This window comes from Sebastes umbrosus, chromosome 7 (genome assembly GCF_015220745.1).
Source record: "Sebastes umbrosus isolate fSebUmb1 chromosome 7, fSebUmb1.pri, whole genome shotgun sequence".
Lineage (NCBI taxonomy): Eukaryota > Metazoa > Chordata > Actinopteri > Perciformes > Sebastidae > Sebastes > Sebastes umbrosus.
The window spans coordinates 6,772,183-6,797,094 of record NC_051275.1 but is presented as its reverse complement, the minus strand read 5'-3'; the positions used below and the strand labels follow the sequence as shown (position 1 = coordinate 6,797,094).

Here is a 24,912-nt window from a genome sequence, read left to right as displayed (position 1 = left end):
AAACAACCAATCAGAGCCGAGCTGGAGCCTTGCCGTCTCTGAGCAGCTGTCAATCGCTCGCAAACTCCGATCAAACGGTCAAACTAGGCAGCGCTGATCAAATATGAATCAATATTCTGTTACTGTAATGCCTATTTCTCCCATAAAATGTTTTCAGAAACATCTTGTAGTGTACTGTTTAGCTATAAAATGAGAACGTTTGTGACCAAGCCGCCATGTTGAGATCAGTTGAGGAAAAACCAAGCACCGCCCACCAGCCGGAGCAAACTTTCTAATTTTACAGCTAAACAGTACACTACAAGATGACTCTGAAAACAACATTTTATGCGAGAAATGGGCATTCGAGTAACAGAATATTGACTATTTGGTCAGCGCTGCGTAGTTTGACCGTTTCATGAGAGTTCGCAAGTGATTGACAGCTGTCTCCATTGAATGAACAGCCAATAGGAACGCTCTCTCTCTGAAATTACCTGTGATTGGCCAAAGTCTCCCGTCACAGGCTAGATTTTCTAAAGCCTGAAAACAAAGCCTTGAGGAGGTGCAGATGTCACACTTGAATTACAATATGCTGAAAGCTTATTATGAAATTTTTGCCCCATGATGCCAAAAACATTCTGCCAACTGCCATTTTAATTATTATCCATACATGCATTATATTTGTTTAATGAAAAAAAAAGTGTAAAAAAAGTCTGTATTTTTTTCCTTTTTGGCAACAATGGCATAGTGCATGGATCACTGTGGCTGTGAAAATACAGTGTACTGTGAAAAAAATATCACAGCAAAACAAACATTTTCCTCATCTTCTTTCACCTCTGTATTCTCAGAGAATGATGCAATTGCTTTTAGTGCTTTCATTTTGAAAGTTTTGACTGGTTTAACATTAATGATAAAAGTGTTGCAAATACTACAGAATAGTGCAATGCTGTAATGGCCCCCCCAAAACAATTTAAAGTCCTCTCCAGTAAATAAATAATATATTAACACTAATAACACAGTCTGACTAGCAGAGTCTGAACATCTTCCTTAGACACTACAGTGATTTAGCAAGAATGACACATTATTGAAAAAATACTGCAGCTTTATTACATATTATACATATTGATACATATACGTAAAAAAAAGTTAATGCATACATATTTACAAAATCTATAAAAAAAATAATGCAGACAAATTAACAAATATCAGACATATATACATAGACTATATACATTATAACATCATTGGATTTTCAACACTGATATTTCCTCAAAGATCTCAAATAAAACATGATAAACGTAAATATGCACTCAGTGATTTTGTTATAGCACACAATCGGATCCCTGTTTTGAAAATCTAAATACTTCACACGGTTGACTTTCACATCATCAACAGTGAACTGGGAGGACATTTTGCCATTTGGGGCACTGTAACAAAATATTTAACAGCATCTTTAACTGTATCAGTTTCATGTTTGAAGATCTTATTTGCACACAAATGTTGTTATCCTTCTTTTCTTCATCTTTTCAAAAATGAGCTATTAAAATCATCATCAAATGCTTTAAAGAGGGGAAGAAAATAGAAGCCCATTTTCCTCCTGCAGAACTCGACATAGAGCACCTCTCATCCAGCACCCACAGAGGGCGCTACAGTTACACACTGCAAGCATAACCAACAAAGTGCACTGCCACACTAAACACTGGTACAGGCAGTGTGGTTTACAAAGCGATGTTCATCATAATATTAGACAGACTGCATTCCAGTCGGATTCGTTTCACTTGAAAGACAAACTCAGATTTATGAAATGTTCTGGCACTCAATCCAACATGAGAGGACGAAGAAGTAGGGCCTGAGGGCCTGTCAATCACGTTGAAGGTACAGCCCCTGGTTAGTGACACAGTAAATGGCTGAAGCTCTTGGCAAACAACCTTTATCACCATCCCAACCACCCGCTGCGGGCAAGACACGATGTTCGGCGGTAAAGAAAAGAAGTGAAACATTGGCGTGGCTTTCCACCGCTGGACACAGCTTTGGCGAGTAAAGAGATGAGGTTTGATGCTGAACTCGCAATGTTTCTTTGAGATTAGTAGAGTAAGTAACATCTAACGTTGGCTATTTAGCAAAACATATCTTTAGTGCAACTAATGACAAGACCAACCGTGCTGACAAGCAAATGGCGTCGATATACAGGTTTGATGTAGCTGTTTTCTTGCTAGTAAGCTTTTTTTTTTACTAGGGCTGTCAATCGTTTCAAATATTTAATCGTGTTTAATCGCATGATCATCCATAGTTATTCACGCTTAATCGCAAATTAATAGCATATTTTTTGTCTTTTCAAAATGTACTTTAAAGGGAGATTTGTCAAGTATTTAATACTCTTATCAACATGGGAATGAACATACCGTATATGCTTGCTTTATGCAAATGTTTATTATTTGAAATCAGTTAACAACACAAAACAATGACAAATATTGTCCAGAAACCCTCACAGGTATACTGCATTTAGCATAAAAAGATATGCTCAAATCATAACATGGCAATATAAAAAAAAATGAATGTTTTCCTATTAACTATTAAGCTGCTGATTTACCATCGCCGTCAATACCTTTTAAACTATCTAAGCCAGGATTTAAATATCTAGGCATCGCTATCACTAGATCTATCCGCTCGCTACAGGAACTTAACCTCACAGCACTCACGGCGACAGTCAAATCTGATTTACAGAGGTGCAGCCGTCTACCGCTCTCTTTAGCTGGAAGGGTACAGACTATCAAAATGAACATCTTACCTAGGTACTTCCTATCTGTCTACCCAGATCGTTTTTTAACTCTGTTGACAGTCTTATATCTTCATTCATCTGGGCCAGTAGGCACGTGAGAATTGGTAGAGCACTGCTACAGAGGAACAGGTCGCTGGGCGGGCTCGGTTTACCTAACCTCTTTGGTTACTACCGGGCCACCAACGCGCACAAGATCATGCTTTGGTTCACTCTATCTCGTGGTAGTTGGTATCAGATTGAGGCCGACACTTCCTCCTCACTTCAAGCCATGGCTTGCAGCATCCTGCCCCTCTCCCCTTCGCAATACATGTCTAAACCCATCGTCATCGGCACTCTAAAAATTTGGGAATAGATTAGGCGGTGCTTTAGATGGCTTACTCTTCCTCAGGCGACCCCTATTTGCAATAATCATCTGTTCCTACCAGCTGCAATTGATCCTAGATTTACCTCGCTGGAGAGGAAAGGCATCCACTGCCTGGAAAACTTGTATACAGACAACCTGTTTACCAGCTTCGATCAATTACGCGTTGCTTTCAGTTTAGGTAGCTCCGACTTTTTTAGATACTTTCAGCTACGTAATTTTGCTAGAACTCACTCCCCCCAGTTTCCCCAGATCCCACCCCCCACAGGCATAGACTTGAGGGGTGGGGGGGACATAGTGCTTAAAGCCAGAACCTTACCCGAGGGCCAAATCTCCTACTTTTATGACCTCTTATCACCAGCAGATGAGTCTATCATCAACAGGATCAGAACCGACTGGGAGAAGGAACTGCAAATGACCTTTTCGGAAAATTTCTAGGAAAAAGCCCTCAGAGCTGTCAACTCATCCTCCAGCTGTGCCAGGCTCAGCTTTATACAGTTTAAGGTGACACACAGACTCCATTATAGTAAGGCTAAACTCTCCAAGTTTTACCCAGACAGATTAGATGATAGATGTGATAGGTGCTCACAAGCCCCCTGTGATCTGATACATATGTTCTGGTCATGCCCCAAATAAGCTCAATTCAGGCAGTCGAAAACGATAACGTTTCTCGCTGCGCAGCCCCGTCACTTCACAAGACACAGAAAACCTCTGTTGGTCTGGAGGAGCTGCAGCAGTTATTTCTGCACAAACGTCCACTCTACATTCACTAGATATTCTCAGAGCTAAACTAACTCTTCTGCAGTGTGTAGTGAGCGCGCATGAACGTGAGGTGGAGCGAGAACGCGCGCGTTGTGTGAGTGAAGACAAACAGGCAGAGGAGCAGTCTGAACAGCGTTTGGCCTTCAAAACAACTCCCTGGTTGATGCCCGTATCCATCCTTGTTTCCAGTGTAAATGGCAAAACCACAGATCATTTCCACCACCGTACTGTTCTATCCACCAGTCCAATCCCAGTTCTTTCTTCTTGGGACCCTCTCAGTCCACAACGTGCTGGTCCTCTCCTGATATCCAGTGTGAGGTTGCACAGCTCAGCGGCACAAATAAGCTACTCTCCAGCCGTTAAATCAGCTGCAAGGTCCTTTAGTATTGGTTGTCCTGTGTTCCACTTTGCAGATACCATCTTGGAGGTCAATAGCAAGGCGTTCTAGTTTTCCCTTGAGTAGGTTTCTGTACTGTTTTAGCACTTCACTAGTACTGTTCCGTCTGGAACAGTTCTGAACTGCAAAATGAGGTGGTGTCACTGTGCCATTCTGTAAGGGCCCAAAAGTAAAAATTAATTTAATATACACGAGACAAACATGTGCGTTTCAGAACCAATACAGACATTAGTGAATTAAGGCTGCTGATAGCATGTCTATGTTGTTAGATTAAGTTTCGTTTATACTCCCAAACGGATAAGCACACAGACAGCTGCAGACACCACGGACGCGTAGTAGTTCCGTTTATACTGTCTGCTTTAAGGACGCGTTCCACACCACAACAAATGGTGGTATGCTGACGTCCGCACAGAGCCTATGCATACACCCTTTGACGATGAAATTTAAGTTGCAAAAAGTACAAAGCGTGATTTATGCTTGCCGCATCCACGTACATGTCCTTTGGAAATGTACTATACCACTTGTAGCGTAGTGGCCACACGGACAAGTCCGGAAAGTTCTGGACAGGTCTGCGCGGTCACAACAAATTGGTGGTACATCCACACAGAGCCTAAGCACACACCCTCTGATGACGAAATTTACGTCACGCGGACCCTAGCGGACCCTCACAGACCCTCACATACTTGCGTGTGCAGAAAGTATAACTTTCGCCAATTGTGTTGGAGACTCAGAGAAGTCTCATTATCAGGTCTAATAAGAACAATTGTAGTAAAAATAGTGAGTTAATATTATGTGAAACAAATGCTGAATTGTCATTGATCTATAATTATTGAATGTATTTACATGAATATGTTAATTAGTGTTAAGTAAAATGTCATATTGTTTATTTGTTTATCCAAACTCTTTGTATTCATTCTCTAATTATCGCTTTTTATTTCTCTCTTTTATCATATGGATAAATATAGTTTTAGTTTTTTAGTAGATCTTTTTGTGTTTTGAGGTATTCACGTTCATATGTATTACCTGTATCTGAAGTCTGTTGACGATAGCCAGATAATTTGCGATGTGATGCCCCAGTTTCTCCAACAATGAGGTCTGACAGTCCAATGTGGTCTGATTCCTCGCACCCTGTACTCCATCTCGAAACACCTGGAGCGCCCCAACCACCTCTGCACGCTTCTGATGGAGCTGGACAAGCACACACAGTCACAATGTTTCTGTGAAATGAAATTGACTGATTTACTAGGTGCGACAAAGTATTTTAGTACTACAAATGATTAGTATTTCATGGGGCAGTTCAAGTCCATGGTCAGTTACTTCATTAACAAGACTCTACAGCCATGCTAGTGTCTCTGTGAGGCTGAACTTGAGCTAAATGCTAACATCAGCATACTAACATGCTCACAGTACCTGCTATTATGAGTACCCTATGTTAGTTGGCAAGCAAATAAGGCAGCTATTGTGCATGCATATATATATATATATATATATATATACATACAGGGCTTTAATCCAGGGGACCGCAGTTGTTTCATTTTCACTTTACAAACATAGTCATTTTAAGCCCAACCATAATTTTTTTCCCCTAAACCTGACTAAGTAGTTTTATTGCCTAAACCTTAGCAGTGTTTTTGTTTAAATATGCAACGTTAAGCATGTGTTTACTGTGACAGTAAAGTGAAGTCAAAGGGTCTGAGAAAGCCTCAGTATGTGACTAGTTGGGATGAGAACATGTTGACCAGTTACAAAGTAGCTTTTTAACAGAAAACAAGATGTGATATGTTTTGCTTCTCAAACCACTTTTTTTATATGTAAAATGCCAACCAAGTATTACACTGGAAAATAAGTTATTGAAAAAGCCCACCCGTTCATTGCACAGTTTTCTGTATTAATTGATAAGTAGTGAACCAGGAAAGAAGAGGAAAGGGGGAAAAAATTATACATGCCATCTGTTTTTGCAACTGACGGCCGAATTCATAAATGACAGACAAACGGAAGGTGTGCATACGTGCTTCAGTGGATGTCAGTAGTACTTACAGTTTTATTTGCCCATTCTGCGATGTGTACAGAAACACATGGCAGCTGCACAGGAGAGGGCAGCGTGTCTGCGCCCACACAGCCAGCCTGAGTACATCAACAAAGTTATGTCACGCGCACAGGAAGTTACACATAAATCAACAAGTTCAAGCCCAATTACTAGAAATTCAACTACTCTTTTTTTATTTTTTTTATTTACTTTTGCTTAACAAAAGTAAAGATTTATAAGGAAATCCCATGTGATATGATACTAAATGTTTTTATTTGGTTATTTGTTAATTCTTTCTTAAATCAATATGAATGCATAATTCCTTACCATGTCGGTCTTCAGCCTCTCAATCCTTTCCTCCATATTTTTCCTGGCTTGACGGTTGCACCAAAAGTCAGTGGGCTTGGCCTGGACTTCAGGTAGATGGGAGGAAATCACTCCAATCAGCAGCAGGAGGAGTCCTACGGGAGCACACAGCGGAGATGACTTACCAGCTGCCATCTAGCTTTTGTTTGTGGCAGCAGACAGACTTTTACCTGTATTTGTCTGGGTTGTTTTATGTCTGCCTCCTCCTTTTATTGGCCTCGATCCAACTCCTGCTCAGTGGAGTCAACTGTATGTTCTGTATTTCACCTCTTTGCTGCTCCACTCTTATCTTGCCAAAATTCCCACCCACGTTTTGCCCTGACAAGTATCTCTTAATCATTTCATATTCACATAATCAACACAGATGTTTTTAAAGTGTGAAAATTGGAACTTAATGAATGAAAAGTGTTGCAGGGAAAGGTTAACTGTCCTCTTTTTTTTTTAATTGAAAAAAATATTGTTACAGGGAAATAAGGGTATTAATTTAAAGAAATAAATAGAATAGGGCTGTCAATTGATTAAAATAGTTAATTGCAAATTAATCTCACATCTTTTATCTGTTTGAAATGTACTTTTAAGGGATAATTGTCAAGTATTTACTCTTTACTCTTATCAGCATGGGAGTGGGTAAATATGCTTGCTTTATGCAAAATGTATGTATATATTTATTATTGGAAATCAGTTAACAACACAAAACAATGACAAATATTGTCCAGACACCCTAAAAAATATGCTCAAATCATAACATGACAAACTGCAGCCCAACAGGCAACAACAGCTGTCAGTGTGTCAGTGTGCTGACTTGACTATGACTTGCCCCAAACTGCATGTGATTATCATAAAGTGGGCATGTCTGTAAAGGGGAGGCTCGTGGCCATGCCAGTTTTTCCTCGCCAAAATTTGGTGTAAATTTGGAGCGTTATTTAACCTCCTTCACGATAATCTAGTATGACATGGTTGGTACCAGTGGATCCCTTAGAGTTTGTAGTTGAATATGATGCCAATATCTTAATTTTTCTAGTTTTACAACTGAGCCCGCCACAGATTTTGAAGGGGTCAATTAATAATTGCAAGTTGCGTTCATGCATTAAAGAAATTAGTGCCATTAAAACAAATTTGCGTCAAGGCGTTATTATCACTTTAACTTTGACAGTCCTAAAATAGAAATAAAAGGTTAGCTGTCCTTGATTAGCCTTTACTGGAGAATATGACGTCATATAAGAGTCACTCTGTGCTCTTAATAGAGTGTGGAATATCCTAATAGTTTGAGGCATTATATCACAGCCATAGTCCTAATATTAACATGTTCTTTAGAGTGTGTAACATCCTATTTGACATCTAAGCGACACATTTACACTACTGTATTGTAGTGATTCTTAAAAGTGGGGGCCGGGGACCGCAAATAATTTGCTATAAATTATAAAATTGTGCTGTATCATTATGAAGTGCATATCTACAGATGGGGATCATTTGCGCCAATAAAACCAGCACATTGTGTCCATTACTCCCACCCACGTTAGCTTTGGGCCAACTGAAACTCTTGATATGATTGTGACACGCAGCAATAAGTTCATTATTTTCAAGTTGAAGCACTTACTGAAAGTCAGATTTAGACTGGTAAATGTAAACGTCAGGATTTATTAGGACAACGTCTTGCTACTGTTCATTTTCTGAAATCTTTAAAGATCAATTACTTGAAATTAGGCTATACACAAAATACACCACAGTCGCATGAGCGCGAGTATACACAACGAGGCTGTAAAGGCGGACGAGTCGGCGTGATGACGTTTACAGTAGTAGTCTCATTTAGCCACTTGTTAGCAACCACTTTTTTTAAGACACATAAAGGCTTCAAAATTCACAAGTGGGGTATTTACTGAAATATTTTATATCGTAGAACAAAATGTTAGAATCTCTTAAGCTTGTGTTAACCACAGACCTTATTTCAGGCATCTAAAAAGACTGAGAACCCCTGGTATAAAACCACAGTGACACCATCTCCCCGTTTGTAAATAAGAGTCGTAATACAGGGAATGCAAATCCAAGCAGTCAACTTACTGCTATAAGCCATAACCCGTTCCTGGGTGCATGGTGTCCCTCAGCTGTGGTCTGGCAACCTGCATCCTTCTTCACAAAAATAAGCTCAGAACACTCAAAAATCATTCTGTATCCATTTCCGTGCACAAAGCTCAAGCAAAGTCCTGAATCACAGGTCCCAGGTCTGGTGAGAACGCCACTCAGCTGCTTTCTCTTTGAATGGTTTGTCAATATAATAAACCGGTGTGTCACTGAGTGACGTGTGGTCACACACAAAACCGTGACATGCAGTGCGAGCTTTGGAGCAAGCAAGGCTTTATATTTGATTTAGCTCAAAGTTAATGTTTGACTGGATCCTCAACGCAAATAAGACAAGAGAGGCACCACATAGACCCAGACAGTACTAACCCAGATTTAACATGATGATGCAGACATGTAGTACTCACTGTCATAATGCTTTTGATAAGTTAGTGTAGTTTATATCTGTTGGTTCATCTGTCACATATCTGTATTTGTTGGTCCATATCATGCTAGACTAAAGATAGGCTGTGTAATAACAACATCAATATGACATATGATGCATAAAGAAGAGGGGTTTCTCTATATTTCAGCACTTGGTGGTGCATTTTTTAATGAGCTGGTCAACTGAGAAAGTTATTTTTAAGTCATGGTAATTTCAATTATACAGCCCAAAATATCACATTTGTCTCAGACGTCTGTACAGCCTGCAACACCTTCTAGATCCATGATTTGGATGCAGAAAAACAAAACCACAAAAAAAACATTACAATACATTACAATGTTACAATATATCTCTTTTCCAATATTGTCTCTTTTAGCTCTGTTTTGGTCTCTACCAACTCTTGATGGAAATATCTGGCTCTTTAGCTACTTAATGCTAGGTTTCTGAAGAGCAAAATTAAGTGAGCAGCTCCCACCGACTCCGGCTGTCGCTATCTTGGCAGTGACGTCTCGAGCTAATCCAAAGTGGGCAAAAAGGTGGAGCACGGATGGAGCTGAGGTGAAAGTCCAACTTAAGCTTGTGTTGAGGCCAACACACCGGCAATGGTCACCGCCAACAAAAGCCCACGGACTTTGCTGGGTATGTTCTGAGCGATTAGCAGGGAACCTCCGTGTGCTGCGGCATGGAAGAAGACCGGGTGCTGTAACTGTTGGTCCCGGTTGCCGGTTGGTACCAGTGCTAACATAAAACAATACTAATGTTAGAATTTCACTCTCCAAATAAAAACTGGAGCACAGACTTCTTCAAATCAATCAACCAATGTAGCTTTACTTGTCACATGAAATCGTACAAGGTAACGTTACAACTCAAGCGAAATGCAATCCCGTCAGCTCTCAGGCAGCCCTGACAGAAACCTATGCCAGGTCACGTGGGGAAAGGTTTTTAGAAGGGCTTGGGAAAATAACAATTTGATGCTAAAACATACATATTTCTGGCAAAATTTAAATGTTCGGATTGGAATACATAAGGGACACCACTGGTAAGCTATTGAATGATGTAAAAACCTAAAAAACAAAAATTAAATAATGGACCTGGCATTTAAAATCAAGGGGGAAAACAGTTCAGAGATGACAGGCCATGCCAAACTTGCACAATGCTGTGACATTATATGTGTTGTTCTCATGAATTCCTATGACGAGGAAGAAGGCTCATGTGTCAGAAGGAGTCTATGCATGCCCTATTACGCACAACGTGACAGTTTGAATTGTTATGCCCTGAGGACGTATTAAGGGTTTTGAATCAAACTGAACTGAATACTGTTTCATAATAGGCAGTTTCTTTCCAGGTGCTAACAACATGATTGGTTTCCACCTGTGAGTCCGGCCATGCCGCTTATCGGTTCCCTCAGGCTTCAAGCTGCCCTATCCGCACGTGCTCCTGTCAGTAACAGGAGCACGTCTTAAGAGTTCGTGCTCTGGGCAAGAACTCTGATTTAGGAATTGAGGACCCGAGTCAAAGAAGATGGCGGAGATGGTGTCAAAGCAGGACACAGAGAGCAAAATTGAAAACGAGGACACGAGAGGACCTGAAAATAAAAGAAAGAGGAGTAGTAATTCAAGTGATTACAGTCAGTCAATGAGGAAAGAGGAGACATATATTGTTGGAATGATGGCTTTTACAAAAAGAGATGGGATTTTCAGGGATCCACTTGTGGCTGGAAAGTTTGTCTCTGTATTTGAAGACTATAACTGTGTGACTTGCTTCCCTCTCAGATCTGAAGTAAGGGAGAAGGAAGTGAGTCTTTTCGGGATATTGCAGGTGTGTCTGAGGCACAAAGACTGACGTGATTCCAACAAGGGGAGAAGGAGGAAGGAGGACAGTGTTTGACATTTGAAGGTGAATTCCCAGTAAAGGGTGTCCATTAAGATCCAAGCAGGTGAGGGCTTGTCATATCCTGAAGCTGCTTAGAGAAAGGAGAGAAATGACGAAATGGTGGCAGTACATGGAACTGATCAGATTATCTGCATGGACATGAAAAGATTTTTTGGATTTATTGACATAGTTCTGAATTGTGCTGTTAAAATATAGGGGAAGTCAGAAAGTATTAAGATGGTGCTGGGCGCTGCCAGGAGATTCTTGAACGTTGTGGACATCTCTGGAGAAGATCTAGATTGGGACTGAGGGAGGGATTTGTATAAACTCAGGCAATTGGGTCTGATTGGGACCAATTAGAGAGCAGTTTCTTTGCACACCAAAATTTTGGTCCGCTTGTAAATGCTGCCGTGTGAACACAAAGCAAACTCGAGGCAATATGCAACATTGTAACAATTTGTTCCCTGATTCGGACCAAAGCAAACGAACTACAGGTTTGAAAACGCCTGTACGACAATATTAAATGTCTACCTTAGTTTCGGCAGATAAGTAAATCAGGTCTTGCACCCAATTCGACTGTTATGAGGCCATTAAATAGATGTTATCAGTCATTATAAGCACCGTAGATGTGGGTCATTAGGGGCCTACTACGCCTACTAGGTTGTAAAAGTGAAACAAGTGAGAAACACGTTCTGACATGTAAAACTGAATGAAACGTTACATTTTCAACACAAACAAAAAGGTTTCTTTAGGTTTAAGCAACAAAACTACAACTTATGTCGGTTTAGACAATAAAACTACAACTTCTTTAAGTCTAGGCAAAAAAAAACACTTAGTTAGGTTTAGGGAAAAACATAGTTTGTTTTTTACCTAATGCCAAAATGTCATCCAAAGTCACAATTATCTATTTTTTTCTCACATGATCCACCCAGGAAGTGCTCACCCTTTTACCATCCACAGTATTTGAAAGCCCTCCCAACACTGACCTCAGATCTGCCCCCTACATTGTAGTCAAGGCGAGGTAACAATGAGCCGTCTCCTTCTCACCAGTAGTGAATTACAAAGATCTGTGTCAAATATATCTTTCACATTCACATCATGTAATCCTGAGGGTGGACCATCATTGATAATCCCCTGTAAGCATCTGAACAGGAGAGCAGAGCATCCAGACCAGGAGGAGATAATGTGTGTGTGTGTGTTATTTGTCTATACACCGGTGTCCCAGAGGTTTTGTCTAAGTGGCGTGGCTCGTGCTCATGGCAGTAATGAGCTCTTTGTTAACATTCAGATGTGTGTGTGCACACAAGGGTTCAATGCAGCACATTATCTTGCAGTTGTGCGTCTCTATGGGAAGAGCCATTACCATGGCAACACCAAGCAATGAGTACCTTTTAAAAGGCTGGGCTCCTCTCTCTCTCTCTCTCTGTTCTCTCTACAACCCTCTCTGTCTTTTATCTGCTCTCAGGCCATTCTATCTATTTCACCAACAACAGTTAGCTGGGAGACAGAGAGGATGGAACAACAGGAGGATTTCTTAATATCTGTTCAACAGCGTTCTGCAGTCTGCCGACGTCTGTTAGAGAAGAGTGAACTTTTTTCGCCACAGTGGGATATCTCTACTCGCAGGAAGTGTGTGATTTTCTAACAAAAGGATATCTTGATAATAAGATGTCTCTCTTTTTCTGGAAGAATGGATTGTTGATGCTGCTTCTATACTAACTGAGGCCTTGCTTACTGAAGATGATAGCTGGATATACACAGTCAGGTATTGCTTCCATATTGGGAATAAACAGAAATGTGGATTGTTTTGTTCATGTTGTTGGGCCTTTATCTTAATTGTGAAGCAAAACTGGATGACCAAAGGAAACGCGGACAAAGAGATGTACTTTGCTGACTTTTTTCACAAGACAGGATATGAGAAAGTCGAAGAAGCAATGGTATTTAAAGAATGTATTTAATTGTCAGTAATGTCAGTGTATCCCCGAAGAAGACACAGGGAGCAGAAGCTTCTGGACGTGGAGGCAGTAAAGTCTAACAGGGAGGAAGATGAGGAAAAAGATTGTTTGCAGCAGCTCTCCCTCTGTCCTGCTTGCGACCAGAGCTATGACATCGTCCTGTTCCTGCCGTGCTCTCACACCATGTGTGGTCACTGCATAGCAGCCGGAGAGGGAATAAGATCAGGTCAGTCTCCTCACCGTGGCGTCGGCCTGCCGGTCTGCTCTGTGCTGTGCCCACGCTGTCGACATCCTGTGGAGCTGCCATGCTGGACCTGGTCATCTGCCACTTCCTGTCTCCCAGAACATCCCACCCTGAGTCCCGCATGTGTCAGTAGGGAGACCGGCACCAAGGAGGGAGCTTCTGTAGATCACCTTCAATATGTGCAGGTAAAGAGATCCAAACTAAGGAGAGAGACCCTCTAAAGATAATTATGAATATATGTAGTATAAGTATTAAAATGCTAAACTTTATACTGGTCCATGTGTAGGTGGGCTGTGCAATTTCTCAGTATATGAAAATTAGGGCTGTCAATCAATTCAATTATTTAATTGCAATTATTCACATGATTGTCCATAGTTCATCACGATTAACTGCAAATTAATCACAAATGTTTTTATTTGTTCAAAATGTACCTTAAAGGGAGATTTGTCAAGTATTTAATACTCTTATCAACATGAGAGTGGACAAATATGCTGCTTTATGCAAATGTATGTATATATTTATTACTGGAAATCAATTAACAACACAAAACAATGACATAAACTCTCACAGTTACTGCATTTAGCATAAAAATATGCTGAAATCATAACATGGCAAACTGCAGCCCAACAGTCAACAACAGCTGTCAGTGTGTCAGTGTGCTGACTTGACTATGACTAATATGTCATAGTCATGTAATATTCATAAAGTGGGCATGTATTTGTTTAGTTTCATGAAATAGATTTTAATTCTAGGCAACATGTGTCCCTGGTATGGATTCACAACTTATGTCTTCTATATTTAATTCCATCCCATACCGTCTACTATATTTAGGGGGACACATACTGCTGGGATGCAGGTGACATGACAGCAAAGAGCTGTTTACATGGTGAGTATAGTGATGTATTAATAGTTTCTAACCAGTTTTTTAAGAATAAACCTTTATCTACGTTCCTACAGAATTGTGTACACTCTCCCTATTTGACCCAGGCTCCAATGCTGCCAGTTCCTCAGTAGCACCAGTGGATGTAGACCTACGAGAGGAGGAGATGGAGCGGTCTGTCTTCGGTCAGGAATCACGCACGATGCTTTTAATGCCCTAACTAAATACATTTAATATAAATAGGTTAAGGTGTATGGCAGATGAGCAACATTTTTGATTGCATGGATTACTATTATAAAAAGCTAAATTATATTATCTCCTTGCATCTGTTCACCTCTCCTCTGGTCGATTTTTAGGACTATGTTTTGCTCTGGACCGTTCAACTGTCCCTCCATCGCTCCATCTTTCCGACTCCTCCCTCACCGTCACCTACCGAGAAGAGGGCCCTCCTCCTGGTCCACCTCCGGACAGCAAGGTCAGGAGATCAGCGACCTCTGACCCCGAAGTTACACTGGCCCTCCCCCAGGTCTGCGCTGATGTTGTCATTGCACGAGGACAGTATTACTGGGAGGTGGATGTCTGTAACAGCTCCGTCTACAGGATCGGTAAGGGTTTGTTTTGGTTGGCTCAACGCCAGTGTGCGTATTGTTTCCAGACTCACTGTTAGTCAGCAAGACTGTGCTTGTTTAAACCCATGCTCATATGTATACACACATGTGCACTGTCATCAGACACAACTTCATAGTTCATAGTGCCACCAAGTGGTTAGACCATTGACCATTCTTCCCTCTTTTTTTTACCAAATTTTATAGAACAGTTACCGGGAAATTTCACTAAAAACTAAAAATGTCCGAGAAGCAATATCAAAGATCACTTGAGTCTGTAGGATTTGTCCTCTGAGGATTGTGAATGTCTGCACAAAATTTCATGTCACTCCATCCAATAGTTGCTGACATATTTCTATGTAGACCAAAGCAGTCAACCAACCAACAAACCTACATTGCCATCAGCTACTAGCATGTCAAAAACCAATGATTTTCAACTTGTTGGCTTGATAGAATATAGTGAAAGAAACAGGCAGGATGTATGGTTAATCTTAGCCTTTTGTAAAGGCTGCTAATCCGTAAAATGTGCACAGTGAATATGAAACTTCCCTTTTCCTGTCTCTCAGGTGTGAGATCACCGGATGGTTCTGGCGGCTGGTGGCTTGAAAGGCAGGGCTTGTGTTTTTGTGCAGTGTATGATGGGAGCCGGGAACGTCTCTGCACTGTCCCGCCTCAGATCAAAACCCTCGGAGTCTTCCTTAACATTGGAGGGGGCACGCTGAGCTTCCACAACCCTCTGACCCGGGAGCACCTAGCTACGCTGCCTACGCGCTTCAACCCTGCTGGAGTTGTCCCGGCTCTGGGCCTGGGCCAGGGTCGACTGAGGCTGCGCTGCGGCCTCCCTCCTCCCCCTCATGTGTTCCTCAGCAAGGACTCGGCCTACAGGGGGCCTTGTGGGGCTGGCGGTGGCCGGTGGCGCAGGGAGATTCCCTTCCAGTCGGTGAGGAAAGTGATCCAGAAGTTTGAGGAGCTGACTGTGTCGGACTCAGACTCTGGCCTGGTGTCCAGTTTTGGATCGTCCTGCTCCACCTTGGCTTCCCTTCCAGATCTGGGGATTCCTGGGATGTTTCCCTCTGGGCAAGCAGGACAGGAGACTTTGGCTGAATAAAAAACCCTTCAATGGCAGCATCAGAAACACACCCACTGCTCCCCGGAGTGTGTGATCTTTGGCTGTCATTTGAAAGGCTAATTTTGCATCTTGAAGGACTCTTGGCTGCCTCTTTCAACGCTTTGCATGACCTCTGCAATTGACTCTCTCCCCAGGATGCAGCCCTCAACCAAACAACCCCCACTGGTTTGGGATCGGGCCAGAGAGTCCTCTGTAATGTAACATGTGAAGAATAGGTGGCAGAGGGACTCCTTGTTTTGTCTCTGGCCCTGTTCAGACCTGGCATTGACTTGCGTCCTGGGTGACAGCTCTAAGTACAGGTATGAACGCATTCAAGACGCTTTGAGGACACATTGAGATCCGATCGCTCAGACCACATTCAGAGGTGGTCTGGGCAACATATGTCCACATTCTTTCAGCAGTGTATACGCAGACAGACGCAAGCGCTTGTCTGCCTCTCAGCATGGAACCGGCTTCTGTGCTCTACTCTATTCTGTCGGATTTACAGACTATCAGACTATAGGCGCGGGTTAATGAAATGTACGGATTATACTTTAGTACCCTGACCGATATTACTACTGACATTCCTGTAATATTACGTTGCAGCATCTGCTGTATTAGCCATGTGTTTACTACGTTTATTTGCATATAGAGCAGGGAAGTGAGATCAGATCACAAGTGGTCACTGAAAGCGCATGTAGGGACGCATTCTAATGCCAGGTATGAACAGACGTACTTGGAGCTGTCCACTTGAGATCGGATCACTCAGGACGCATGTTAATGCCAGGTCTGAACAGTAGATTATCCCTTACATAATGATTGCCAATATAATAAGATACAGCTGTAATAAGAAGAAATATATCCTCATAGGATAAGTTATAATTGTTGAGAAATTCTGTATATTAATAAACATTTCAAAATGTCCTTGTATTGGTTTAGAACTATATTATAGTATGTTGTAAAAAATTGTTGTTTTTTTACATATGGACTTAATTATTTGGACTTTTTCATATTCAATTCATTGACTTTTGTGATGAGAAATACTAAAACTTTAATTTGTTTATTTCTTTTCATAGGCTATTTACTTTTTTGACCTAAAAACAGTTCAATTTAAATGTACTGAGTCTAGTCTGGAAATGGTTGGAAAAACAAGTTTTTACCGTAAATCAATAGTTCAACATTTTGGGAAAAAATGCTTAGTTGCTTTCCTGAGAGTTTCACGAGAATATTGATACAGTTCCACTCATATATCTAATAAATGTAAAGCTATGGCCGGCAGCTGGTTAGCTTATAGCTTATCTTAGTATTGCATAAAGACTGGACTTATCTTGATATAATGTGTTAATTGATTAGCTTTAGAGGTGCTGGTAGGTGGATTAGTTACCTTTGGACAGAGCCAAGCTCTGTTTCCAGTCTTTGTGCTAAGCTAAGCTATGAGAGTGGCAAACTATTCCTTTAAGCCCAAGGATCATCACCACTATTGGGAACAAAAATAAATTATCGTGGGATAAAACCTTTCCTTATGAAAAGAAAAATCCATATATTTTTCATGTATTTGATATAACTGATAGCCAAGACTGTAAGCAAGTGTTATTGTGCAAATAAAAATACATTTATTTTTATATTCAATTCAATTCAATTCAATTCAAATCACTTTATTTGTCTCCAAGGGGCAATTGTAGAGGCTCGTAGAGTAGTACAATTAACAACACAATACAGGAAATTTTGAAACATCTTGAAAGTTAAAAATAAAGATACTAATATAGTACTAATACTAGTAAAATACTTAAAATAGTGCAAAATAGTGCAGTATACACAGTAAACGGATAGAGGGACAGGGATGGTTGGGAGTTGAGGAGCAGGACAGCCTTGGGGACAAAGGTTGCCCTTCTCCTCTGTGTCCTGCAGCCTGGGCATCAAAGCCGGTGTCCTGAGGGGAGCCACTCAAATGCAGGGAACAGGACGTGTGAGGGGTCCTGTAAGATCCTGCCGGCTGACCTTAACATCTGCTGCTTGCATAGGGTGGAGAGAGCTCTAACAGCAAGTCCAATAATTTTGGAGCAGACTTTGACTGTGCTCAGCAGGCGGTTTCTGTTCTGAAGGCTATCACAAAATACATTTTCCCTGGTTTGGATTCATCATTTATTTCTACTATTTTTAATTCCCACTACTGTCACTATATTTAGGGGGACACTGTGGAAGAAAACCTTTTAGAACTTATAGAAATATGTTATTGATCACAAATGTATAAAATCATTGCTTTTTGCAACTCACTTGAACATCTCCAGAGAGCTATTTGAGTATCCTGTGTTGACTTTTTGACCACTTGAACATTGATTTTTTAAGAAACTTGATCAAGGTTTTTATACATCATTTGGCCTAAGGTCTGAAATATTTTGCCACGACATTAAAAACGTCCTCCGTTTGGGACTGTAAAGTCCCACATAAATCAACCTGTGTAAATATAAGCATGTAACATCATACATCAGTCGTTTTAAGGGCACAACTGAGGTCACTTAGCACCTTGCCGAGGTTTATGTGGTTTCCATGATTTGAAGTAAGCTAGCACATGAGTAAATTATATATGAGTAAATTATCTCTAAAAACAACAGAAGAATCACACATGATTATGTTCAGGATTACATGATTAAATATTGGATTAGACAGAAACACAATCCAACCCGAGCCTGAGCCGGCAAAGCAGACTATAAAAGGTTCAGCAAACACAGTCTTATATATGATTTTGGGGAACCTTGAAAGTCAGGCTCCTCCTTTTGTTATAGTGGTGTTATTTTTATTGGTATCAGGTCTCAGCTGGGTTTTAGTGAGAGAGGGTGTGTGTGTGTGTGTGTGTGTGTGCGTCTTATCAACTTGTGAGGTGGCCAGGCAGATGGATACAGTCTTATTAGCCATGCAGATGGGCAGGGTGAGGTCAAGTCGGGGACACACACACAGATGGTGGACAATATTGTAGGCTGGGGATTATAACATAACTTTTAGCAATGATTTTATACATTTGTGATCAATAGTATATTTCTATAAATTCTAAAAGTTTTACTTCCACAACACATTGGGTGACATGACAGCACAGAGTGTTTACATGGTGAGTAGAGTGATGTATTCATAGGCCCTACTAGTTCCTAAGGATAAACCTTTATCGAGTGTATATGATCTGTAAACATGGAAACCTACAGAATTGTGTACATTCTCCCTATTTGAGCCAGGCTTCAATGCTGCCAGTTCCTTGGTAGCACCAGTGGATGGCGCTGTAGACCTACGAGAGGAGGAGATGGAGTCTGTCTATGGTCAGCTCAGCATAGCAAATAAACGCCACAGGTCATTTGAATTAGAATTTTAATAATGTTGTTTGATTATGTTTGTTAATATTGAATTTCAATTTTATAAATGATACTGAGATTTGGTAATGGTTTATTTGAACCAATATGATGACTAGATTATTATTACTCGTGCATTAAAGCTGCAGTCGGTAAAAATGGAGCAAATATGATTAAAAAAAGTTATTTTTATAAAACAGTCACCATATCCTAACAGAAGTGCATGAGACAGGTAATCTGAAAAAAAAATAATGTTCCTCTGTGTGCTCTTGTGCTCCTAATGACATTTGCAAAAGACCGGAGGAAAACAACCAATCACAGCTGATCTGGAGTCTGCCGTCCAGCTGCCGTCTATGAGAGCCACGAGTCAGTCACTCGTAAACGCCGATCAAACGGTCAAACTAGGCAGCGATAATCGAATATGAATCAATATTCTGTTACTGTAATGCCTATTTCTTGCCTCATAGGTTTTCAGAAACATCTTGTAGTGTGCTGTAAAATGAGAAAGTTTGTGACCAAGCAGCCGTGTTGAGATCAGTTAAAGAAATACCAAGCACCGCCCACCAGCCAGAGCACAGCCAATAGGAACACTCTCTCTCTGAAATGACCTGTGATTGGTCAAAGTCTCCCGTCACGGGCTAGATACTCTAAAGCCTGAAAACAGAGCCATGAGGAGGTGCAGAAGTCTAGTTTTCTCTCAAAACACTTGAATTACAATATGCTGAAAGGTTATTATGGCATTTTTGCCCAATGATGCCAAAAATATACTGCCTACTGCAGCTTTCATGTAAAAGCAGTATTTTACTCTTGTAGTTGAGTTGGAATGGATGCATTTTCTAGAACTTAGTACACAAGTTAAGATTTGAATGTAACATAACAATGTATTTACTGTATGTCTGTGAGTTCCTGTCATTTCTTTCAAGGAGTGTCAGTCTCATGTGAGTCTGAGGGTTTATCACCAGCAGGGAGCAGAAGAGCACCTGTAAACTTTAGGCAGTCACGTGTCATTATATTGTCCTTGTGATGTATCAACAGGTTGGGGGGCAGCAGTTTATCTGGCTGCAGTACGAAGAAGATGAAGAAGAAGCAGAAAAAGATGATGATGATGAAGAAGAAGTTAGCTCATTGTTAGCGTGTAGCTGGGAGAGCAGGAGGAAGGTGTTTCCCATGTCTCGCAGCCAAGAGGGACTCTCCTTCCAAACTAACAGGTTTTTTTTGTTAAGCAGGCAGTGGAGACTAACAGGGATACTGCCACTGCAGTCTGCCTTTGTGTGAGAACATAATAATAGGTGTCCATATGACTTGTTTTGTCGTTTTTTATAACTGAAAGCATGTGCTTTCAACTCTGTTAATCCACTTTAGCTTCATCTAAGTCTTTAAGTCTCGCCGTTCGGTGAATCAGGTTTGCTGGATTTCGGCGTGGCCAAAACCTAAACACTGACTGAGTCCTGCGAAGCTGATGCCCATCCCCCTCAAAACCCAAACATTCACTCCTTCCAGGCCCATCCAGCCCCAAAAACTTTGTGTTTTGGAGTAGAACACCCCTCTTTCTTGTACAGGACCCCCTCGGTGACCCTCCTCCCTCCCTCCCTGCCTCTCTCTCTGTGCTTCTATCTGGGAGCAGCGAGAGCACCATTGCTCAAGCTCCTATTGAAAAGAGAGCATATACAATGGGGTCTTTCTCAGTCCCTCTCTGTCTCCATTAAAGACCCTGGGAACACAACACTGTCCACAGAGCCACTCTTAAAGGGCCAGTGGGACCCAGGTCTTCTCAACCTGAGTCCCAGCACCTCCCATCATTTTCATGGGAAAAGAAAAGAGAAAAAAAAAAAACAGCAGCAAATCAATTATTCATGAATGGTATGTGAACTCTGCAGGGCCTTCTCCCAGGCAGCGAGCGCCAGCACCACCTCTGTCCAAATACACACAATAATCACCTCAGACAGTCACAGTCTACAACAACACAACAGGCCCCCTTTCCTTCGTCTGATGGGTATCAGGGACAGCAGCATTTATTTAGACTACAGCTGATGATGCTTCAGTCTGTTTGGGCTGAAACGGTGGGTTCAAACAAATCTCCAGACATTCTGATGACATAATCGTGCTTATGTGGAGTAGCAAATACAAACAGAGCAGTCTGAATAATAACTTTACTCTTATACATTTTTAGTCTCTTCACTTTTTCCCAGCCTCTTAATAAATAAGACATCTGTTTAAATAAAGGTTGAAACATGTTAAACATTTTTAAAGTGACTTGACATATTTATTTTATAGGCCAATGGGTGAAATTCACAGGAAGGCTTTTTGGTTATTAACCAAGTTATTAAACCACACCTTTCAAGAAGTCGAAGAGATATTTGATTTGACTCATTCAAAGGTGCAGTGTTTAAGATTTCAGGGGATATATTAGCAGAAATGGAAAAATAATATCATAACTATGTTTTCATTAGTGTATAATCACTTGAAACTAAGAATCGTGTTTTTGTTAGCGGTAAACTGCGCTAACGTGAGCCTTATGGTACATGTCCACAGCCTATGTCCTGTCCACGCTTCCCATTAATTGTCTATGCAAGCAGCCGTGCAATGCATTCTGGTAGCGTGGCAGCGCGAATCAAGAGACGGGCGTCACCTTGGCCACTCCTCATTTGCATTCATTTGAGGTCTAGGCTACTTTATGCAAATCAGGGGCGTCTGGCGCGACTTGCCGCTTCTGGAAACTCCTTAGAAACTTTGAAAACTAACCGTTGTCAATCTAGACAGATTCAGCTTATTTCATAAAATGTTTTCAGAAACATTTCGGTGAACACTTTTCATGATATAAGAGAAGAAAGTTTCCAAACGAGCCGCCATGTTGGTTCCCGTTTGAAAGCTGGGAGCAGCAGCCCACGACGGACAGTGTTTGTCCAATCAGGTGCCGAGTGTCTAGTGACAGCCCATCAAGCGTCCAATGCTCGGCGGCTCACATTACCACAGTGTTTGAAAGGGAGGGGTGAGCGGAGGGGTATTCAGTTGGCTGCAATCTGCAACCACACCGCTACATGCCGCCAAATCCTACACACTGTCCCTTTAATCTTTTGTTTTTACATTAACAAAACAAATGAATCAAATGTTTTGACCGTAAACATAATAAGAAAAAAAACAACAATGCAAAAACAGAAGAAAATCATACATTTATTAAGACAAGACACCATGAAACAATATCAACTATAAACAGCTTACAGTTTACAACATGCAGGTAAACAGGGCCGGCTTATAGGCGTTATAGGCGGTTGCCTAGGGCGACACCTTCTGGGGGGTGCTGGACGCCCTCTAAAAAAACAAACCTCTATCTTACACCAACAAAATCAGGGACCAATTGTTGATTTATAATATAATATATACACATACTTAAAATCATTGTGATGTCTGTTGAGGTTTTACCGGGCTAGGGTTAGGGTTCTGGAGGGTTTAACCCTAACCCCAACCCTAGAGGAGCTGCCTGCAAGGGGGGGCTCCAAATCCGAATTTTGCCTAGGGCAAAAAGGTCAAATTAAACCAGGGCACAATTGATAGATATCCACAAATAAAAAGAGAAACAGAAAATATTAACATGAATGTATCTAATGTGAGAATGAATTGATTATAGGCTAAACAAGTGATACAGGTAAAGCAAAGTGAGTTACTGCCCTTTAATAAGTTTTCACTCACTGTGTCACTTTCATTCACAAGTAAACAAACTAATTTATAACCTCTCTGTGGCTGTTGTACTGAATGTTATCTATTGATCCATTCAAGCATGTTGCAGTGCGCAGGTCAGTCTGACACATCTAGACTTAGTTTCTGGAGGGAAACGTCTGATTTACTGGTCTATTTACAACTCCTGGGGATCCGTGTGTAATTAAAAAGCGAATGGGGGATTGTGTGGAGACAATCAGCATGCCGCAGGGTTTCTCACATCCCAGGAGAAAAGGAGGGAGACTCAGAAGGAGGAGGAGGAGGAGGAGGAGGAGGAGGAAGAGGAGGAGGAGGAGGGTGGAAAGAACTTGAGTTGAGGAATTTGAATGGTGTTTCTCAGGGGGAGAGGGAAAAGAGAGAGGCAGAGAGGGGAATGTGTGAGTGAGTCTGAGGGAACCGGTGGGGACGGCAGACTGCAGGAAACACTGGTTTAAAAATACTCCTTCAGGTTTCTACTAATAGACTTCTTGGACAAGATAATCAGGGAAAGTTTGGAGCGCGTTTTGCTGTGCGCTCTTTTGGGTGGTGGACACTATCGGGATCAACCAAAACAACAGCGACTTTTACGCAGCGCGGAGGATTTGTCTTCTTTTTTTTTTTTTTTTACACTGTGTTTCCTTAAAAAAAGGAAGTGAAACGACGGGATCAGCTTTACTTTGGTTTCATCTTTGGATAAATCACACTTTTGCGCTTCAAAAGAAGAAAACTTTTCCACACACAGCACAACTTTCTGGATCGTTGAGCTGCTGAGATGATGAGGTGATGGAGTCCGCTGATGTTCCCAAGATGACTGCTCTTCTTCTCATCAAGCACATTTTCACACGCGATCTAAAGTCAAGAACAACCATGAGCTGGTCTAATAGATGCTGGTTCTCGATCCTCATCGTGCTTTTCTCTGCTTGGAGGCCAGTTAGTGGCGGATCACTGACAGGTAAGCTTTCACTGGCACCGAGCAGCAGACTGTTTTTAATCCAATCTGACTAACAAACTGTTATTTGTTACACATTTCACAGTGTGAGGAACAACATGGTAATGAGCAATTAGCCCAGTCAGCCTTCTGCTCACTAACTCATTAAATGCATTTGCTTTGGGGTGGTGAGTGAGACCACAGCTGCAAAGTGAGCTCAACATCTGGCCAGCGTGAAGGAATTCATTACACTCGTAAAGCCTTTTAGAACAAGGTGATCAAAGAAAAACAAGTAGAAGATTAGTTTTATTGGCTCAATCGGGCTTGTACTCAAAAGTGACTGGAAGCTGCTGATTCTGCAGGTTTAAAAAGAAGTGATGGAGGATGGTGGTTTGTTTTCCTTGGAGTGCAGAGATCATGTTTTTGAGATCAGGTGCAGCATGAATGAAATCTCTGCATACACTACTGCAGCTGGGAACAAACCAGGTAGACCATGCATGCAGGATTCCCACCAGTTGTGGCATTTCCGGAATGCTGTGGAATTTTGGGAGATGTATTCCAGGCAGGGAAAGAGCAAGGGCTTAAAATAAACTCCTGCTGGGAATCACAACACTAAGAAACTCACAAGCAGAAACCTGCTGTTTTGTTCTGTAGAAAAACAGATTGTTTGACTCATGCTGTCTACATGCCAGCTCATTTTACACCAGTGTCTGTCAATCATCATTCAGAAGACCTTATCTGTTCCAACAATCAACTTTGCTGTAGGGATGCACTGATACCTGGGCTTTGGGTATCAGCTGATACCGAGTATACTGATCTGATACCAGTGTTTAAATAAGCTGTATGCCTCACTGTGTGGAAGTGACTGGGATCAACATCAGCCTTGACTTAAACATTACTTTCCTAACTTTGCAAAACAAATTGTAACAAATAAATACAAATATACTGAATTGTATTAAAATTGAGCACCACCAGCAACTTGGTAAAAAAAATCTTCAAAATGAACAGGAACTTCAATTCAAGTGTAAACCTTTTTAATGCAGCAACAAATTGGTCAAAACTAAACAAGAATTAAGATTCCAGTTCAATTCTATGTTTGTATAAAAATCTAATTGAATTGAATAG

The 24,912-nt window shown here is 41.2% G+C and overlaps 3 protein-coding genes across 7 annotated transcripts in view; 2 read left to right on the top strand and 1 right to left on the bottom strand.

Annotated features, from left to right (window-relative positions):
- Positions 1 to 4,019: 4,019 nt before the first annotated feature.
- Positions 4,020 to 8,969, bottom strand: LOC119490812. Of its 3 annotated transcripts, none has more exons than XM_037774305.1 (5): positions 8,726 to 8,969; positions 6,629 to 6,762; positions 6,313 to 6,399; positions 5,299 to 5,463; positions 4,020 to 4,428 (listed from the first exon to the last, which is right to left on the bottom strand). In XM_037774305.1, the coding sequence occupies exons 1-5, from the start codon at positions 8,736 to 8,738 to the stop codon at positions 4,243 to 4,245; spliced, it is 585 nt and encodes a 194-aa protein (XP_037630233.1). In that variant the 5' UTR covers positions 8,739 to 8,969; the 3' UTR covers positions 4,020 to 4,242. The 3 variants fall into 3 exon arrangements, with proteins under 3 accessions (XP_037630233.1, XP_037630234.1, XP_037630232.1); XM_037774306.1 differs by lacking the exon at positions 8,726 to 8,969 and adding an exon at positions 6,838 to 7,349; XM_037774304.1 differs by lacking the exon at positions 8,726 to 8,969 and having other exon boundaries at positions 6,629 to 6,831.
- A 3,475-nt stretch (positions 8,970 to 12,444) lies between these two features.
- Positions 12,445 to 16,677, top strand: LOC119490796. Of its 3 annotated transcripts, none has more exons than XM_037774286.1 (8): positions 12,445 to 12,804; positions 13,030 to 13,423; positions 14,070 to 14,124; positions 14,196 to 14,303; positions 14,475 to 14,723; positions 15,290 to 16,326; positions 16,574 to 16,575; positions 16,667 to 16,677. In XM_037774286.1, exons 2-6 carry the CDS (start codon positions 13,178 to 13,180, stop codon positions 15,829 to 15,831), a joined length of 1,200 nt encoding a protein of 399 aa, XP_037630214.1. In that variant the 5' UTR covers positions 12,445 to 12,804; positions 13,030 to 13,177; the 3' UTR covers positions 15,832 to 16,326; positions 16,574 to 16,575; positions 16,667 to 16,677. The 3 variants fall into 3 exon arrangements, with proteins under 3 accessions (XP_037630214.1, XP_037630213.1, XP_037630211.1); XM_037774285.1 differs by having other exon boundaries at positions 13,005 to 13,423; positions 14,226 to 14,303; XM_037774283.1 differs by having other exon boundaries at positions 13,005 to 13,423.
- A 6,965-nt stretch (positions 16,678 to 23,642) lies between these two features.
- LOC119490781 (tyrosine-protein kinase receptor UFO) overlaps positions 23,643 to 24,912 on the top strand; it is a 39,693-nt gene continuing 38,423 nt past the window's right edge. The window contains exon 1 of the mRNA XM_037774250.1: positions 23,643 to 23,811. Coding sequence (XP_037630178.1) covers positions 23,643 to 23,811 — 169 coding nt within the window. The remainder of the gene's footprint in view (positions 23,812 to 24,912) is intronic.

What these genes read in the sequence shown, in the direction of transcription:
- LOC119490812 (XM_037774304.1), bottom strand. Translation starts at nt 6,802, where the DNA reads ATGGCAGCTGGTAAGTCATCTCCGCTGTGTGCTCCCGTAGGACTCCTC. An exon ending in CAGAATGGGCAAATAAAACT is followed by an intron (nt 5,464 to 6,312) that starts GTAAGTACTACT and finishes GTGCTTGTCCAG; the next exon opens with CTCCATCAGAAGCGTGCAGA. An exon ending in TCAACAGACTTCAGATACAG is followed by an intron (nt 4,429 to 5,298) that starts GTAATACATATG and finishes GGGCCCTTACAG; the next exon opens with AATGGCACAGTGACACCACC.
- LOC119490796 (XM_037774283.1), top strand. Translation starts at nt 12,780, where the DNA reads ATGATAGCTGGATATACACAGTCAG. An exon ending in AGCTGGATATACACAGTCAG is followed by an intron (nt 12,805 to 13,004) that starts GTATTGCTTCCA and finishes TTTAATTGTCAG; the next exon opens with TAATGTCAGTGTATCCCCGA. An exon ending in ATCACCTTCAATATGTGCAG is followed by an intron (nt 13,424 to 14,069) that starts GTAAAGAGATCC and finishes TACTATATTTAG; the next exon opens with GGGGACACATACTGCTGGGA.